A 20,024-nucleotide genomic window follows, 5' to 3' on the forward strand; every position below is an offset into this window, starting at 1 on the left:
TGGCGCAATAGAACTCCGCGAACGATAACTTACCTTGCCGCTTTCAATGGAAAGCAACGGCAGGTCACCCTACACATCAATGTAGGAATACGAACAAGACCTTCAACTTCGAAATTACCCGGAAGTTTTTTGCGTTTTAACAGCTTTTTATCGACTACAGCGAGGTTTACCATGTGCGTTATCGCGACCGGAAGCGCATTTCTGATCCGAATTTTTAGGCGTACAAAGTACCGAGCGCCCGCGAAGGTTACATACGGCGTATGAATACTTCTGTCATTACAAACTGCGATGACTCTTGCGGGCAGTGTAGATACGGAACGCAGTACGCTTGAACGCTGATTGAACTGAAGGCACAGAGCGCCCGCGAATGTTACATACGGCGTATGAATACTTCGGTCATTACAAACTGCGATGACTTTTGCGGGCAGCGTAGATACGGACCGCAGTACGCTTGAACGCTGATAGAACTGAAAGCGGGTTGTATCGAAGAATAACAACAACAAACCTCGCCCGCTTGGAAAGAAAACCAAACACTGAGATTGAGATATGCGCCTCCGGGAATATTACGGAGGGAACTTCCTTTACTCTCAGAGAAAGGCAAGTAATTCTCTCTCCTATGTTTCTGGGAAACGATGTTTTCTGCGGTTGGCAGATTATGGTTTTGGTATTTTTATCAGATGATCATGGTGGACTCACAGAGACCACGTGGTGGTACTTCTTCAAATTGGATAAAGAATACTTTCCTTGCCAACTTAACTTGATTAACTTGTAAACTTGTATGCGTGCATACATTCACATTATATATAAATATATTAAAAAAAAAAAAATAAAAAAAATAAAAAATGGGATTCAATCCTTTTTTCTTGGCAAAGGGTATCAAAGAAGTCAGTTGATGTTACAAATTCCATTTTCATGGAGTGTTTAAATCAGCTATCTGAGTGGTAAAAGATTTAACTTATGGATAAACTCAAGTGTTTACACTTTGAGATTTACACTCAGCTAAAATCTGTTGATACCACAGTGCCAGGAGACAGCTCTTCAAATTCAATTAGAACAGGCACACATATATACTTATGTTCTGTTCCAGTGCACAATTGATGTACATTACACTTGAATGACATGTTATGAATAATATACAGTTGAAACCATGCCTTAGGGGCATGAATAAACTTGGTTGTTAACACATGAGTATTACACTCAGCTGAGTTTTCACAACATGCAAGATCGAGCAAGGCTCTGAATAATACTCACAGGTGAGCTTCCTATAATGTTGTCATGCCTCTACTTATTCCTGGTTCGTAGGCAAAACCTAAGCCTTTGACCTTTAACAAGGCCACATCTCTACTGTTGTCACCTAATCCTACGACTAGGTTCTCAGAAGTAGACAACAGGACCTAACAATAAGAGGCCGCCCTTAAATAACACTGGCTCTAGTCAGGTTCATACAAGGGATACAATGTTTATCATTTCATATTATGGAAAATATAACATATTTGCTAAACGGATGTTGTTACAACACACAATTAACTATGCCTCCTAGACAGAGCGGCTACTCTCATGAGAAAGGTACTGGATAAACTCTTGGCACAACCATGCCGTTATCAGTACGAGGGGGAATTAAGTCATATTGACATGTATTTATATATACGTAGACATTACCAAACAGACAATGTCGGGCGCTCTGGGGGAATACCTCCAGTAAGCACAGGAAGAGACAGGCTTCCTTTTCGCCCTGATAACTCCCAGGATCGTTGCGACAGCTTATGACAGACCCTCCAGCTGTCAGGCAAGACGTCCACTGGGCGTAACATGAGTAGAATCTCCCTGAGGTAGCTACAGCCTCGTCTGCAACCTCTCCCTTGAGGTGACCCAGAAACACGGCTGTTGACAGGACTGGGCCCCTCCCACCACTATCTTTGCCAGGGTTCCCCATCATGATGGTGGCTTCATGCATTTTGACTACCAGTATTCAGTGCTGCAAACTGCCTGTAGCGATGCTTCAGCACCGGAAGGACAGCTCCCGCCCCCCATTGCCTGTCTACCACCTCCTGACGGACTGAGGAAGACCTAATGTTTAACGCTCTTGGAACTAGACCAACACTTCACGCCTGACCATATTCAGCAGTGCCCGGCTACACAGAAGTCTGGGAGTGTGAGGAGAATGCCTAGAGCCTCCTAGTTATCTTCATCACATGGAATGGAGAGCTAATGGTTAGAGGCTACAACCTTCACACCGGGGAGCCGCCCTACCAGTAACAAGATGGCACCTGCAATCTGCATACAGATCACCAGTCAAACAGCGGTGGACAACTGAACAGGGTATGGTAGTCACATCAGTTTCCATGCATACTGCAAGCTCTTGAGGTCTCTAGATGTCTCCTTCGGATACACAGCTACAAGACAGACACTGCGTACCAAGATAAGAGGAATCAAAGTGTCTCAAGACATTTGCCTGAGGAAACGACTCTGAAGATCACTCACACTTGGAGTGGAGCTTGTTCAACAGGGTAACAGGCCCAAGAATCTTGCCATACAAGCGTCGGGCAACACGGGTGAGCATGTTCAGGCTACATCACAAGGCGGGGAGCTGTTGGAGATAACGCAGAGACGGGGGAAGAAGTGCTCTGAGAACGTCAAGTACAGAATGCTTTCATGACCTGTGGACGGACCCAGCGTAACAACTTGTAAGAGTTGCCCCTTCTTCCTGAATGTCATCTGACACCCGCTTCAGCCAGGGGATGATGATAGAAATGTCAGATTGTACAGTCGACACTCAACAGAGGATGTCCGACACCTGTAACAGGTCACATCTCGACTGATAATGGTAACAACTCTGGCAGAAGCATCAACAGGAGAGACGACAGTAGACGTCCTAGAGAAGGGATGGGCCGTTTAAGTTCACTGGGCAGGTGCCCCTGAGATGATCAGCAGCTTTTGGAAGACAACCTACCCCAGGGTCAGGCAGTCCTTAGGCTACAAAACCTCATGGTTATCTTCCTTGGACCAAGTCAAGAACCGCCCTGATATGGCGCTTCGTGGTCGGCTGGGCGTTAAGCAAACAAACAAACCAAGTCAAGGCAAAACCCTTCAACAGGGACAGCACTCAACCTACGTCATGCTTCAGAGACGGACAGACTTGACTAAAGAGGGAATGTCTCCCGAGGTGACTCAGCCCGTTTTTCCATGGACTTTCCAGGAAGGACACTGAGAGATAGTCTGAGGTCTGGCCAGCCATCCGCACTATGAGATCCATGGGCCAGATTTCATAGATCAAGGAGGACCTCTCAGCCCATGCGGATTGATTAGTGCTGCCAGACATCTTGGACTGGGTAAACCATACGTCCCTCCATCATTGAGTCAAATTTTCCTGGAACAAGAAGAGCTTCCTCTACCTTTAGGGGTATTGGGTACGGCCACAGACACACTTGGATTTGGGAAGGCTCAGCCACCCCTTCCAACCGAACCTTGAATTGGACAAGCTTCGTTTGCCTCTTACAACTGGCGCTCTAAGATCCCTGGACCACAGAGATAAGACCTAGAGGTATTCCTCCCCCGAAAGGCATAATGAGTGTGACAATACCTTTGACAGTGGGTGAATGTGTCCATCCCATCCATATATAGACTCTCAGATGCCTGGACTCAAAAGCTAAAGGAGCTGGAGGAAAGAGACACAGTGAGATCCTAGCAGGAGCTAGGAATACCACACAAGGCTATCTCCCTCGCTCCCAGTCTACGGTGACACAAGGTTATTGGGTGAGTATAAGTTGTGTCACTCTAAGAGCTTGAGGTAGAGACACAGTGAGATCCTAGCTGGAGCCAGGAATACCACACCAGCCTTTTCTCCCTCGCTCGAAGAGCCTGAGGTAGAGACACAGTGAGATCCTAGCTGGAGCCTGGAATACCACACCAGCCTATCTCACTCACTCCCAGTCTACGGCTACGCGTCGTTTTGTGGGCGAGAAACGTGGCAACTCGGGTGCTGACTAAGACCTTTGTCAAGTCAGAACTATGCATCAGACCAAGAGAGTACACCTCCTGCCTCAGGCAGGGGCCTGAAAACAACTCTGCATAGTCACCCTAGAGCTCAGCTCCACAAACAGCTGAAGTGCCCCAGAGCTCACAAAGCTATGCTGGTCAGACAATGCAACACTTGCCGCCCGCAGCCACGCCTACTGAAAATCCAGATATGGACTTGGGTGATCTAGGCAGAAGTACTACTGAGATCACAACATAAGACATCTTTGTGAGTTCAACTACCAGGGGGCAGAACTTTGCATCAGCCCAAGATAGTGCACCTTCGGCCATAGGCTGGAGAACATCACTGCATAGTCATCTAAGAACTTGTGAGCTCTACAGAAATCTGGAGTGTCCCAGAACCCACAAAACCTATGCTGGGCAGACAACCCAGCAGATGCCACCTACAACCATGTTTACAGAAAACCTAGATCAAGGACCTGGCTGATCAAGCCAGAAAACGGTCCTGCTGAAATCACAAATGGGACCTCTCAGTGAGTTGCATGCCATGGCACCCTCTTGAGTAAGACAAGAGCGGTCATTCAGCCAATAAGGGCTCAGAGATGCCCATGGTCACTGGGGACCCCCTCACACTATAAGTGTGGAATTTCAAAGTAAGAAGCAGGTTTTCCCCTTGGGTAAAGGCAATACAGCTGGCTGTCTTTCACTGGCTATTCTAGGACAAATGGTACCTTTAACCATTAAGGGTAGGCTTATAGCCCCCACATGCGTTGAGACAGGCACAGGAAAGGTGCAGACAGTGACCGTACTGCTGAGCGCACTTGCGCTTACTTCCTGTCACGCAGGAGGAACAGCTAAGTCAGCCTGAATTTACACTGGTATCTGTGCCTACCATCCTCATTAGAGAGGTAAATTCAGAGAGGATATATATATTCATTTATGCGACTGGCACAATTGTTTGCCATGGAAAGTGGTGCCTCAGACCAGAATTCTACAGGATCTCTGGAAACTCTGTCAATCTCCCTTAAATGGAGGATCAGTCGCAGAGACGCACCTTGGTGATAAGTTCAAGGTATTAGAGGAATTGTTATCTCTGACCATTCCTCATCTTTTAGGTCGTTCACCTGATCCGCCTGCAGAACTTTACGTTGCTGGGGAGTTGGGTCGCTCAAGGCGCATAATGGCAAGTCATAACCATAACCCAACATTGATAAAGACAAGTGATCAGAGGAATAGTAACGACCATCGAGTAGAAACCAGCTCTACATTGACAGGTGGGACTTTCTTTCGATTGTCCCTTTCTGGAGCAAGTTGACACAGTGGCAACAATGCAACTTGCCACTCGCCCGACTCAGGATTTCTTGCTTCTCAGTCCGATGATCTATCCTTTTCTTCCCCCGATTTTACAGGGGGGATTCCGGACAAATGGGCTGAGTCGGGTGAGGTGACACTAGATTACCGATCGAAAGTCAACCCTCCAGCCTGTTATCTATTCTCCTATTAGTTAAATTGAGGTGATGTATTCGAAAGAAATATGTATTTTTTACAAGTAAAATGACTATTTCTAAGAATACTCACCTCAATTTAACCAGAGACCCTCCCACCAACCCCGCTATTGACTTAATAGCTTCGAATTGAAACTGGGGATTATGGGCATTGGCACATGCGCAGAGAGGTACTACCGATAAAGGGAGACTACTCCCCTAAATGGTATACCGACGGAAATCTAGAGTTAGCGACCTTGTTTACAGTCTAGTACTGGTAACATAGGACGCTTCTCAGTCTAGCACTCGTAAGTAAGGTAACTCCTATTAGTTAAATTGAGGTGAGTATTCTTAGAAATAGTCATTTTACTTGTAAAAAATACATTTTTCATGCATGCATGTATTTGTGTTTCCAAGCCTTGAGACTTTCGCTGTGAATTTGGGTTCTGAGCTATTTCTTCCTGTTCTCTGTGATGTTGACTACAGTTCCAAAAATCAGTACTGTCTGCGGAGTGTTAACTACAAACATAATCATGTTCAAACTGATAACTGCCAATGTTATTATCAAGTACATGTGTGTACTTACATTTGAAGAAATGTAACATCAGGCAGAATATCATGAAACTTTGAAAAAAAACAATCTGAAAGCATGCCCCTTATTCCAATGCCCCAACCAAACCCCCTCCCCCCCCCCTCCCAACCCCCACCCCTCTTTTGAACAAAATAATTCAAAATCATGCAATCTGGGAATCTCAAGAATGATCTCAGAACTATTGAAAATGCTGACAATGCGCATACCAACTGTTAAAGTTCATGCTGGAACATATGCCTTTAATGAAAAAGAAATGCCAGTTCAAAACTAAAGTTTTTCTAACCAAGAAGTCTTTATTGTTAAATTTAACTTAAGAAATAAAAAGCATGCTCTCAAATACCTAAGCAATCCAACTTTTCAGCAGGCCTAAATGACGCTGATGGGGTCTATGTCGACCAAAAGAGTGGGATTCCCTGTAGGTGGAGTTCCTGTAGGTGGATTCCCTGTATACAGGGAATACCACAGGGTGTAGTTCCTGTAGCGTTTCGCTGATATCGCTGAAAGTCATGTGACGCTTAGCGACATCGGTAGAATTTGATGTTTATCGATCTTTTTTTATATTTCTTAGAAATTCGAGTATGGTTTGCAAGTTTTATTGAAAAACTCCACCCTGTGGGATTCCCTGTATACATGGAATCCCCCTATAGGAATCCCACTCTTTTGGTCGACATAGACCCCATCAGCCTAAATGACATGTAGATACTTACCAACATCTACAGGGGTGTAGTCCACACGGAAAGCAGACTGAGGGTTGCCAGAGATCCTCACAGGTACGTCATGGCCACCGGGTGCTGTGTGATCAAACAGTGAACACATTACTGCTGTAGATATTCACAGACACATTCTTGTTACAGTGGAACCCCCCTTCTAAGACCCCCTACCCCCAAAGACTCCCTCCCTTTTAAGACCTTGTTTTCTCAGACTTTCGGTTGGCCGCTGTCAGCGTGAGTTCGTCCCCACATTCGGCGAGAGATTTCTTTCTCAGAGTCAACTTTGTGTGCAGACTCTCCTCGGTGTCCGAACACCCCCGTGTGTACACGCAAGCACAAGACCAAGTGCGCACGAAAAAGATCCTGTAATCCATGTCAGAGTTCGGTGGGTTATAGAAACACAAAATACCCAGCATGCTTCCTCCGAAAACGGCGTATGGCTTGTCTGAGAAAAAACAAGGGTAGTCACTCTTTCACAACCCATACAAACCTGACAAGTTATTTCCGAACATCGTCTTTTGACAGGAGAAAGCGTCCTTTATTAAGAATTGTCCTCTCATCAGAGGGACCTCGCATAACAGGGGTCATAGTAAATCTGAATCAAGGTCACAAAGGGAAAAAATAAAGAGACTCTATCAAAAACAGTCTTTGTATTATCATAATTAATTATGAATGAATAATTTATTGTGAGATTTCTACTTACACACAACCCAAGCTCGCAGGTCAAAGTCTCCGGCTCCATGAGGGTCGACCTTGAATGAGGTCAAGGAGTTGGCTGGAGCGGAACGCACTCCATCTCCAGTCAGCGTGACGCTATCTGTGTCCACAACACTGCAGGTGAAGGGACTGCCCGGTACAGGTTCGCCATTGAACGTCACGTTTACCTGTGTGAGCAGTGTGATGAAACTGTACTTGGTGATAGGGTGAATTTGTTGGTTTGTTTGCTTAACGCCCAGCCGACCACGAAGGGCCATATCAGGGCGGTGCTGCTTTGACATATAACGTGCGCCACACACAAGACAGAAGTCGCAGCACAGGTTTCATGTCTCACCCAGTCACATTATTCTGACACCGGACCAACCAGTCCTAGCACTAACCCCATAATTTCAGACGCCAGGCGGAGCAGCCACTAGATTGCCAATTTTAAAGTCTTAGGTATGACCCGGCCGGGGTTCGAACCCACGACCTCCCGATCACAGGGCGGACGCCTTACCACTTGGCCAACCGTGACGGTCTACAACCACGAAGGTTATATCGCGACGGGGAAAGGGGGAAGATGGGATAGAGCCACTTGTCAATTGTTTCTTGTTCACAAAAGCACTAATAAAAAAATTGCTCCAGGGGCTTACAATGTAGTACAATATATTACCTTACTGGGAGAATGCAAGTTTCCAGTACAAAGGACTTAACATTTCTTACATACTGCTTGACTAAAATCTTTACAAACATTGACTATATTCTATACAAGAAACACTTAACAAGGCTAAAAGGAGAAACAGAATCCGTTAGTCGCATCTTACGACATGCTGGGGAGCATTGGGTAAATTCTTCCCCCTAACCCGCGGGGGGCAGTTGAACGTCTGAAAAAGCAAAGTCTTAAAAGGGGGGGGGGGGGGGGTCGGGGGGGGGGGGTCGGGGTCCCACTGTATTCTTGATGTCTTTTAGGTTATGCTGGTTTATAACTTCACTGTTTTCCTGAAAGAACCTTGCAAGTACTAGCAGGGAAAAACAAAATGTAACTCCTGAACACAGGAAAGAAATGCGAGCACTCACCCTGTGGCGAGCAGGTCTCTGTGGGGTGAAGGTGACCTTGAAGTTAGCGTCTCTGTCTTGACGCACGTAGTTGGGTACACTTTCTCCGTCGGCTGTAACGTGGATCTCCAAGTTTCCATCACCTGCTGCACTGGCATCCACTGTTAGGGCAGACCACAAAGAGTGCAATCAGCTACAAAGATCACATGCACTAGTGTGTTTTTGTGTGTGTGTTTTTTACCATGTTCTTCTTGCAAATGTTCCGCCCTCACGAGAAAGAGTGCAATCAACTTACAGCTACAAAGATCACATGCACTAGTGTGTTTTTGTGTGTGTGTTTTTTACCATGTTCTTCTTGCAAATGTTCCGCCCTCACGAGAAAGAGTGCAATCAACTTAAAGCTACAAAGATAACAGGCACTATTTTGTTTTTGCTTTTTGTACCATGTTCTTCTTGCAAAGGTTCACTAACGAGAAAGAGTGTAATCAGCTTAAAGCTACAAAGAATACATGCACTGTTTTGTTTTACCATGTTCCTCTTGCAATATTCACTCAAATAAAGTATGAGTCAACATAGGAGTATTTGCTGTGATGTTTGTTGGTGATGTGGCATGAAACTTATTTGCTATTAACTGATGCATTCAAAGAAACAACATTTATCCTACATACGTCAGAGAGACCACTCATGAGATAACAATATCGTTCAAACCACACGGGTGTATATCATTTAAATGAGGTCGTGTCTGACAGGGACCTGCATTTTCATTGCTTATGATGCCAAAGTCATCGAGACAAACGTCATTATGGAAACCCGTTTAGGCCTGCTGTTTCTCTGTGAAGAGTTTTTAGAACTAACACGTCACGCTACACTTTCTAAAGTGACGTTTCTTTGCTTTGACGTGAAAGATTACACGAGGCTTTAGAAGAGATTGAGGTTCCAAAAGAAGTATCTTCAATGTGTACTGCGGGACGTTTTGAGTAAAATACACATAAGTACAGTATGTAGGATAAACAGAATACTACATGGCTTGCTGTGTCATACCAGATTTACACAAATTGCTTTTTCAAATATTGAAAAGCTTGCTTTCGCTCACAGTTCAATATTTTTTTAAAAGCAACTTGTGTAAATCTGGTACGACACAACAAGCCATGTAGTATTCTCTATTCTTAACTATATATTTGCTATTAATGAATGCATTTTAAGAATTAACATTACAGTGTAACACAGAGAAAATCTACAATGTACCAGAAATTAACAAAACCAACAACCAAACCATCTCACACAATACAAAACTTTTCAGAATATCTTATAACTTCTGAAAAGTTTCTGTAAAGTAATTCCACAGCAACTCAACCTTTCATGGCAATCCATTTTAAGTTCAATTCACCATTTAAATATCTTCACCTTTGATGCTCAAAGAGAAGAAATTCAAATTTTAACACACGAAAACACATGTAGAATAACACAGACACTCACAGGAGAAGTTGACAGGTTTGCCAACAAAGCCTTGTCCAATGGGAGACACCTTAACGAGTGAAGCATCATACACCTGCACATGGTAAGGACTGCCACCAATTGAAACTCCAGCATACTCAACAAGCACACGGTAACTGCCTGCAACATTTGACAAAAATGATCAGATCATTAAAAAAAACACTTTTACAAAGAATCAGAGATTATCCACTAACAAGGCTTATACAAAATAAAAGTACCCACATAATGTAAAAAGGAGAGTTTTTTTTTTTTTTTGAAAAAGCATTGAGAAATGTACCTTGCACTTGTGCTGCTCACACACACTGTACACACACACACACACACACACACACACTGTACACACACACACACACACACACACACACACACACACACACACACCAAAAAACAATGACAAACAAAAACAACGACAAACAACAACAACAACAACAACACCAACAACACCACCACCACCATCACAACCAACAACAATAAACAACAACAACACCAACAACTCACCAACAGCATTAGGCACCCAGTCAGCAACGTAAGTTCCGTTGCCGTTGTCACGGATGTGGGACGGAATGATGCGGCCATCAGGGCCCGTGACGTTGACGCTCAGCTCATGAAGATTGGCGGAAGGAGTGTGGATGGTGAACTCGGCGTGACAGTGGTTGGGAACCAAGGTCAGACCATCGCCCGATGCCCTCATCTGACTGGCATCCAGGAAATCCACGCGGAATGGACTACCTGTCGACAGATTATGAGGCAAGTTTAGCACAGTATTTGTAAGAAAATATAGTGGTACCTGCGATGAAAGGACACCCTTTGGGACCAGCCAAGAGTATTCCTACATTGCAGGTGGCCTGTCATGACAGGTTTATTTTGAAACAATAGAAAAGGGGGAAGATGGTGTCCTTTCAAGGCAGGTGTCCTCTCATTGGACGGGCGGGGCCACAAACTGCAGGTAGCACTGTACTGCTGTTTCAAGCATGTTCACAAAATAAACTGACTTTAAGTGCCCTGATCTGACTGGTAAGCAGAAAAGCCACACAGATGCTGAAACAAATTTAGTATGATCCGTGTGAAAATCCACCCTGAATGGACTAAAGATCAACAAATTATAAAGTATGTTCAGCACACTATTTGAAAGAAAAGACAGATATTTCAAGCATCTCTGGGAAACAAATTGACATTAGATGATCAAGTTTTTATTAATGGGAATAAATGCATTCATTGATTTGTTGCTGCTCGTCTCTTTCTGGGTAGTTTCATTACTGCTTTCAATGTTATGCTCTAATATATACCTGACAAAGAGGCAGCCGAAACAATACCCACACCACTCAGCAGACAACAATGTCAGGTCAAAAACTGCTAACACACACCCACAGAAAATACAAAAGTTTGTTTGTTAATCAGCTACACTCTTCAAGGTCAGACAGAAATATAAACTCTGGTACGTCACACAAAAAAGTCAACTCCGGTCGCAAATTGAACAAAATATCTGAGAAACTCCACTCCGGTCACAAATTGAACAAAATGTCTAAGAAACTCCAATCCGAAATGTAAAGCTTGAAGTCACAAATGAACAGCAATGCAGGCAGACTCAAGACAACAACACAAAGCTATAGCCTGCAATGGCAAGCGTTGGCAACACACCTGAGAGGGTAAACACTACCCCCCCCCCCCCACCTCCCTCTACCTGGGTCAGCGTGTACCTAACTTTCCCTGTGATCTTGCGACCCTCCCACCATCTGTAGCACGCCGATGTTGACGCAGGGTACCCACCTACACGGGGAAACTATTCACACACACCTGCTCCTGCACTGAGTTGCACCCTCGCGCACACATGGATACATGCATGGGATACCCCGGCCTGCATACTGATGGGATTATTCACTCACTCCTACCTTCTAATCTTTCCTCCTCTTCAGCACATACATGGTTTACCTCCCTGCCCTGCCAACACATAAATAACATTTGTGGGTGTGTGTAAGAGTGTTTGTGTGTGTGTGTGTGTGTGTGTGTGTGTGTATGTGTGTGTGTGTGTATGTGTGTGTGTGCATGCATGCGTGTGTGCGTGCGTGCATGTGTGTGCATGTAATATATGCTTTTGTGTCACTACGTGTGTTTTCAAATGTGAATTCTGGAGTACACATAGACATTGACAAACACACACAAATATGCACCCCCCCCCTCTCTCTCTCCTCCTCCTCCCTTTCCCCCCACCATATAAATGTAACTCCACCCTAAAAATCACAGCCTCTTACATACACTGCAGGTAACTGTCAACTCCTGCCAGTGTAACAAAATACATGTACTTAGCAAGCACACAGCTTTGTCACCAAAGGGCTGACACATTAGAACATAGTTGCAACCTTTAAATAAAAAATTACTGCTGGATTTTAACCTTTTGCCTAAGCACCATGAACAAGCACATTTAGTTTAGTCTCGTAACAAAGTACATGAACCTGGCTGACATCCACAGACAGACAGGTAAACAAAGACACTAATACAGCCATAGGTAGGATGGCAGGCACTCGCGGCGCACATAAACAGGCAAATGCACAGATATACAGATAGACAAAGGGACACACAGAAACATTCATGTACACATACATTTTTGTCAAAAAGGGTCAATACCATTATTCATGGAATGCAAATAGATTTTCATTTACCAAGCTTCAACCAACCAACCAACCAACAACATTGAAAAGTTAGAGAACAATCTTGAAACAGTAAGATCCTGAATGTTCAAAGAAAAAAGAAAAGCAACCAAAGGAAAGGTTAATACGATAGCATTTAAACTAACGATGAACAAAACACACACTGGCAGGCTCACTCTTTCCCCGTTTTAGCAAGCACACCAACAAATTAAAACAAAACTTAAGGCTTCAGGCTTTCAGCATCCCAGCATGCCATTTAACACTCACACTCAAGACGAAACGAGACGAGACTAGACAAGAGACTAGACAAGACACTCATTGTTCCGTCCTCTTGCCCATACTCCCACTTTCAGGCCAGACATTACACAACACTTACTGTTCCCTCTCTTCACCAAATTCCCTTATTCTACACTACATTGCAAGAAAGACAAGACGAGACATGACAAGGCAAGACAAGACGAGACAAGAAACAAGATGAGGCTAGAGAAGACATGACACTTATTGTTCCCTCCCTTCACCAAATTCCCTTACTCTCCACTTCCTTGCAAGAAAGACGAGACCAGACAAGACCAGACAAGACAAGGCAAGACAAGACGAGACGAGACGAGAAACAAGATGAGGCTAGAGAAGACATGACACTTATTGTTCCCTCCCTTAACCAAATTCCCTTATTCTACCCTCCCCTGCAAGAAAAGACCAGACAAGACAAGGCTAGACAAGACGAGACAAGACGCAAGATGAGGCAAGACAAGACATGACACTTACTGTTCCCTCCCCTCACCAAATTCCCTTATTCTACCCTCCCCTGCAAGAAAAGACCAGATAAGACAAGGCAAGACAAGATGAGACAAGATGCAAGATGAGGCAAGACAAGACATGACACTTACTGTTCCCTGCACTACTCCACCCCCATTGGCAAAAAAAAAGATGACAAGATCAGACATTCATCGTTCCCTTCCATCCCCTCCTGCATCCCCCATGGTAAGACAAGACAAGACCAGACACTTTTTGTTCCCTTGCCTCTTATAGTTCACTAAGTTTCCCCACCCCAGTAAGACTAGATCAGATCAGACCAGACCTTTTTCATTTTCCTCGGACAAGACAAGACAAGACCAGACACTTTTTGTTCCCTCGCCTCTTTTTGTTCACTAAGTTTCCCCAAGACCAGACCAGACCAGGCCAGTCCCTTTTCCCTGACAAGACAATACCAGACCAGACTTGTCCCTTTTCCCTTATAAGACAATACCAGACCAGACTTGTCCCTTTTCGTTTTCCCTGATAAGACAATACAAGACCAGACCAGACCAAACCAGACCAGATCAGATAAGACAAAACAAGACAAGACATCTTTATCAACCTACCAGGCACATGTTGACCGTTGTAGGTGATGACCGCCTCGTGAGGGACTGACTGCTGGCCGACGAAGGAGACCTCATACTTGCCGTTGCCCACGGAGTGAGCCTGGTTAGGAATGTTGCGGCCGTTGGCGCTGATCGCTATCTCCATCGTACCTTCTCCCGCAGAGCTGGCGTCCACTGAAGGTACAAGAAAAATAAATATATGGTAATTAGTCGATGAAAGTAGTGGATCTTGACTGTTATTCTTACAAGATGAAATATGTTTAATGTGCGTAAAATGTCTCAGATTGTGTGTACTGCATGACGTTCAAAATTCTCCAAGCAAATAATAGAGTTGCCTAATGTCTTGTGATTCATGAACAAAATTAGCAAAACATCAGTCAATCTGGAACATCAAGGAAAGCACAAATGACTTGTGAAAAAAGTAACTGGAAAAAAATACATCATAAATGTAAGCGATCATAACAATATTACGGCAATGCCATTGCCAATGAATTAAATTTTGAAAAATCAACAAGCACAAAAAGGAAAGCAAGAAAGAGAGAGAGCAAAAAAAAGAGAGAGAGAGAGAGAGACAATGACAATGACAATGACAAATCTTTATTTTTCGAGGGTGACAAGAATAAGAATAGATATGCTTTTTTGCATCTGGCCCTCGCCCTAAAGAGGGACTAAACTATTTTACTATAACTATGACTAGGGGAGAGAAAAAAAAAACACAAAAAACACATTAATGGTAGAACATATAAGTTTATGTACATGAAGCGCTTTATGTAGAAGCATTGTAGAGAGAGAGAGAAAGAGAGAGAGAGAGAGAGAGAGAGACAGAGAGAGAGAGAGACAGAGACAGAGAGAGAGAGAGAGAGAGAGAGAGAGAGAGAGAGAGAGAGAGAGAGCAAAAGAAATAGAAAAAACTAAGAAAAACTAAAATGCAATTTCACAAATCTCCCACTTATTTGACTCTCTTAAATCAATGGGCAAGTTGATGAAAGTTAAAGATAATTTTGATAAAGCGAAAAGAAAAGATAATGAACATACCAGTGAACTTAGTGGGCACTCCAACAACGCCTTGTGGTATCTTGGAGACCTTGACCTTGCTGGGGTCATAGGTCTTGACCCTGAAGGGACTGCCCTTGACAGGCGTGCCAGCCAGGCTAGCATGTACGATGTACGTTCCTGGAAACAGAATACGCACAATCAAAAAACAAGAAAAGTCTGAAGAAAGCAATCAAAAACTCCAATGACAAACATACGCACAAAGACACATGCATGAACACACGTGTGTATGCATGCACACACACACACACTCACACAGATAGGCAAAATCACAACACACATGCAAAAATTCACACACACACACGCACACACACACACACACACACACACACACACACATCAACAAATGCAAACAGAAGGACACACAGACATGGACTGGTTTTGTTTTCAGAAACAACCTCCATACCCCATCGAATACCCAATTTTCATTACTTTGTGGTTGAAGAACAATTCTCAAAATAAAAGCACAAACCTTCAAATAATAAATGGTCTCCATACACTTCATGGGCAAAGACACACACACACACACACACACACACACACACACACACACACACACACACACACACACACACACACCCAAAGTAAAAACAAATCTACTCACCAACTTCCCTTGGCATGTACTCCACAGTCTGACTGGCCGTGCCTTGTCCGCTGATTTTGTACGGCACACTTTGACCATTCGGACCTGAGAGGGGAGCAGACAATTTCACATGTGAGTTTTAGCCCATGAAGAATGGACAAGGGGGTAGAAGGAAGGGAAGGGGATGACGATTTAGGAGGATCCTATAATGCTGTGGCTTGCTGCGACTTTAAGTCTGATAGATCTGACAAAGGGAAGTAAGCAATGCATGCCTCATTTGTTTAAGATTGTCTTTAATTCTGATAAACTTTTGTTTCTCTATAGTCATGTTCACGCAGAACGTCAAATTTTACTGATCAGCTGTTCCTTTGTATATGTTCTACTTGTCAAATGTAATTGCTCAGTCCAAGAAGGGATCTGTACTTAATACCCTGTGATTGCCATGGAATAAGCACGCATGTTCAATGTGGTCTATTTTTAATATGTTGCCATATAAAAACATAAAACTTATTGAACAATTGCTGAAATTCTATTGAGTTACTTGGTTATTATCTCAAATTTTTCTTCTGCAATGTTAACTGTCTTACTTGTTCATAATCTCTAGTTTTTCTACTTCAAATGTTTCCTCTAGCGGTTGTCCATGTTTGTTTTTTACCTGGAGGAAGTCGATAGTATCGATAGTATAATTTTATGTATCTCCTCCACTGCAAAGCATCTTGTAACCAACTGACAACTGTTCTGTCATGTTTTATCCTTTGTACACTTTTCCTTTCAACTTCAATTCACAGGTGTATTTTTATATAATTTTCCAACACCTAAACACCATAGTTAATTGGGATTCTGGACCATTCATAACACTCAGGTGATTGAATATTCATACAAATCATGCTGGGGAAAATCAATAATGTCAAAATCAATAATAAAAGTTCAACAAGTTGATAAACATAATTGGCAGAAGGTAACCGACAGAGTACATACAAATCAACAGACCTGACAAAACGTAAGACGAATGCAAAGGAAAGCAACAACAACGTAAAAAGAAACACTGAACATGAAGATATTTTATGGACAAACTAAACAGGACAAAACACAAAGACGTCGTACAAACACACAAAACAAGACAAACATCTCAACACACAAAAACAAAAACAGTGAACAAACAGAAGAAAAACAAGACACACACACACACAAACAAAAACAGTGTGAACAAACAGAAGAAAACAAAGAACAAAGAATCAGAAGTGAGAGCTGACCTGAGAGGCTCCATCATCCAAATTTCAGCGGCTTCCACCAACAACGAGTCAAGTTACACATCATGCAGTACTCCCGTTCTAGCCCACTGGGAAGCGTTTCTCATCACCTGAGCTGTAGAGGCCCCCGTTTCTATAGCAACCCTTCTCCACAGGCCGGTGAGTAAGGCAGGAAGGTGGTATACATTCACAAAGTTTATGGTGATAATAAGGTGTGATGATGAACGATGCAACAGCGACAGTCCACTATGAGACTACAAGACTATATGCAGTTACGCCAAAACAATGGCATGCTTCGTGCAACACGTAGGCGGTACGGTACATTCAACTCAACCCTGATTAGACAACAGTTTGGTTCACATTTCATATTCATGGGTGGGGCTGAATAATGTCATGAATCCTGAAGAATTTTAAGGGGGGAGGGGTCTGGGGGCCACTAGAAGAAAAAAAAGGCCATAATCGAATTCAGATTTTCGGCATACAGTACCAGAAGAATCCCACCCAAGCATATTGAGAGATGGACCAGGATAGCAATGGACTGGTGTGTACCCGTAGCAGCATTCTGATGCATAAACGCTCACATGACAGTTCCCATTTCCCATTATAAAAAGACGAAGTGGGAGAGGAATTGGTAAAAAATATTTTTCAAAAAAGTCTGCATTATTCTTTAGCTTGTCAGTTCAAACCCAAACAATGTTTGAGAATTGTTGAAATATGACCCCGGAATATGCCACAAAAAAAGGTGCAGAAAAGTGACTGACAGTCATGTCAAATTTTCAAAGCAAAGAAAAAATGTGTAAGATGGTGTCCCTCGGAACCAAGTTGTAAGCTTGGGAGTTTGACTTGAAGAGTGTTGGATGTGGAGGGGTAGGGGGGTGTATTTCTTAGGTGTTGGTGCTTTACGAGAGGGAAGGGGAGAAAGATGTAAGGGCAAAGACTGAAATTGACAAGTAAGTCTAAGGTGCAATAGCCAAAATTGTGACAGAGTGTAGCAAAACACGTGACAGAGTGCTAAGCCCTGACCCCTAACCTCTGCATCTGAAAAGCCCATCCTCGACAGGACTAAAGCAACGCTAAACAATGCCAATTCCGACTTCCTCCCGAAAAAGATAGTGACAGAAAAATGAGGCAGTGCAAAATAACATTTAAAAGAGAGGGGGGGGGGGGGGGATGGGTTGGGGTCAGGGAAGGAGACGACTTCTGACAGAATTTCACAGGAATGGGAAAAATTTTGACAAGTCACAGTTCGACCACTGCAGTTCATGCAAAAAGAACTCTTTCGTAATCATTTCACAAAACCTAAGGCTTTCCCATGACATCAAAACAAGGCACTTCAAATGCAAACAATGTTGCAAATCGTCAACCAACGCCGACATTCATAATACCTCATTCTTTATAGTTGATGAGATGAAACCTGGAATAAGAATTCATCATTCAATATAATCGCAATTAGAATAATGTGCACAAAAGACAACCGGAAAAACATCAGAACATTGTTCTTGTGACAAAAAATATACAATGATACTGCAAAATCAGGAACCAGAAGACAGTACAAAATTGCAGTTAGTAGTACAAAAGTGAATATACACATCAAAGATGCTCACAAAAAATCTTTGCTGTGAGATACAACAGAAGTTTACAACAGCAACAAAACTTTGTAACATTCTCAAACAACAAAAAATGAACAAGACCCAGTGAACAGTAGAATGATACATCAATACCCTCAGTTTGAGCTGATCTGTATAACAACCTACAATAAAACAAAAATGGTGACAAATAAGTGACAGATTATATTCAAAACTATCACACAAAAAGTTATTACAATGCACATAGTGAACAACATACCCGCCATTACAACACCACAAAAGCCTGAAGCGAATCAGACTGGCTAGAAGACAATCCTCGCAATGTGTATCAACACCATACAGACACTTTCTCCAGTTAGAAAGAACAGGCTCAGCACATGACTTCAGCCAAGGTATGAAGGTCAGCGCAACCTTGGAGAACGACTTACACAGCACGATGACCTCTGACCGGACTTGCGAGTTGTTGGAACTCTTGACGAGGAAAGCATGCTCCACGTTAACCGATGCCAGATCGGTAAGACCGGAAATTTCTGCTTCCAGCGCTCTGGCGTCGCAGGTTAGAGGAGATACTGGAACAGTAAAAACAATCAATAAAATAAAATAGAATAAATAATAACAAACGAATCAATAAATGTTCACATCACAGAGTACAAAATTATCTATCTACAATCACCGAGTCTTCGCATAAAGCTGACCTAGCTGTACCCGTCCAGGTCCGGATTCAAGCCCGTGACCCGCGGATCACAAGTCAGAGCTCTACTAACTGAGCTACCGGGCCCATTTCTCTACAAAGCACAGATTTTCTCAGATTCTTGGCAATTGTTATGGGTTGGGAGTGTGTGTGTGTGTGTGTGGGGGGGGGGGGTACTGCACTGTACTGTCACCTTGTGCCAACTCACCTGGCAAGTTCTCATCGTTGAAGAGAATGTCCACCTGCTGGACCCCAGGGTCGACAGGTGTGAACTGGATGAGGTAGACACCCGTGTCGCGGGCCTCCACCTCGTTGGGGATGTTGCCGTTGTTGACCATGATCTGAAGCTGACCCTCCCCGGCAGCGTGAACATCAACTGAAAAACACGAGTAGGATGAATGGGGGAAATAACTCTGTCGGGTTTGTGTGGGTTGTCAAAGACGATAAGATAAGAAAACTTCAATGTCCATTTTCATTTTACACAAACATGATACACATGTAACTGTTGTTTTACGCCCTCATGGTGAAATCATTAGAGGCATGTTCCCGGGTGTCACCCTAACTTTAGATGAGATACCCAGTTGTATGCGTGTTGGGTATCAGCCACTTGCAGTTACGGCAGAATGACCAAGGTCTTTAACAGGCCACTGTGATGACACAGGGGTGGGACATGAAAACCGTCTTTGAGACTGTACATCAGCCACTTGCAGTTATGGCAGAATGACCAAGGTCTTTAACAGGCCACTGTGATGACACAGGGGTGGGACATGAAAACCGTCTTTGAGACTGTACATCAGCCACTTGCAGTTATGGCAGAATGACCAAGGTCTTTTACAGGCCACTGTGAT

At 43.5% G+C, this 20,024-nt stretch overlaps 1 protein-coding gene across 5 annotated transcripts in view; it reads right to left on the reverse strand.

The window, feature by feature from the left end:
• Positions 1-20,024, reverse strand: part of LOC138945608 (filamin-A-like) — a 175,176-nt gene that overhangs the window by 80,231 nt on the left and 74,921 nt on the right. For 3 of the 5 annotated variants that reach the window (XM_070317058.1, XM_070317059.1, XM_070317061.1), the window contains 8 exons: positions 15,671-15,754; positions 15,049-15,186; positions 14,010-14,187; positions 10,506-10,732; positions 9,990-10,127; positions 8,535-8,674; positions 7,465-7,645; positions 6,759-6,842 (listed from right to left, as the gene is read on the reverse strand). In XM_070317058.1, the coding sequence (XP_070173159.1) occupies positions 6,759-6,842; positions 7,465-7,645; positions 8,535-8,674; positions 9,990-10,127; positions 10,506-10,732; positions 14,010-14,187; positions 15,049-15,186; positions 15,671-15,754 (1,170 nt within the window). Of the gene's footprint in view, positions 1-6,758; positions 6,843-7,464; positions 7,646-8,534; positions 8,675-9,989; positions 10,128-10,505; positions 10,733-14,009; positions 14,188-15,048; positions 15,187-15,670; positions 15,755-18,913; positions 19,055-19,384; positions 19,553-20,024 lie in introns of all 5 variants that reach the window. The other 2 variants (XM_070317060.1, XM_070317062.1) reach the window with 1 other exon arrangement.

Source organism: Littorina saxatilis, linkage group LG13, assembly GCF_037325665.1.
Source record: "Littorina saxatilis isolate snail1 linkage group LG13, US_GU_Lsax_2.0, whole genome shotgun sequence".
In the NCBI taxonomy this organism is placed as follows: Eukaryota; Metazoa; Mollusca; class Gastropoda; order Littorinimorpha; family Littorinidae; genus Littorina; species Littorina saxatilis.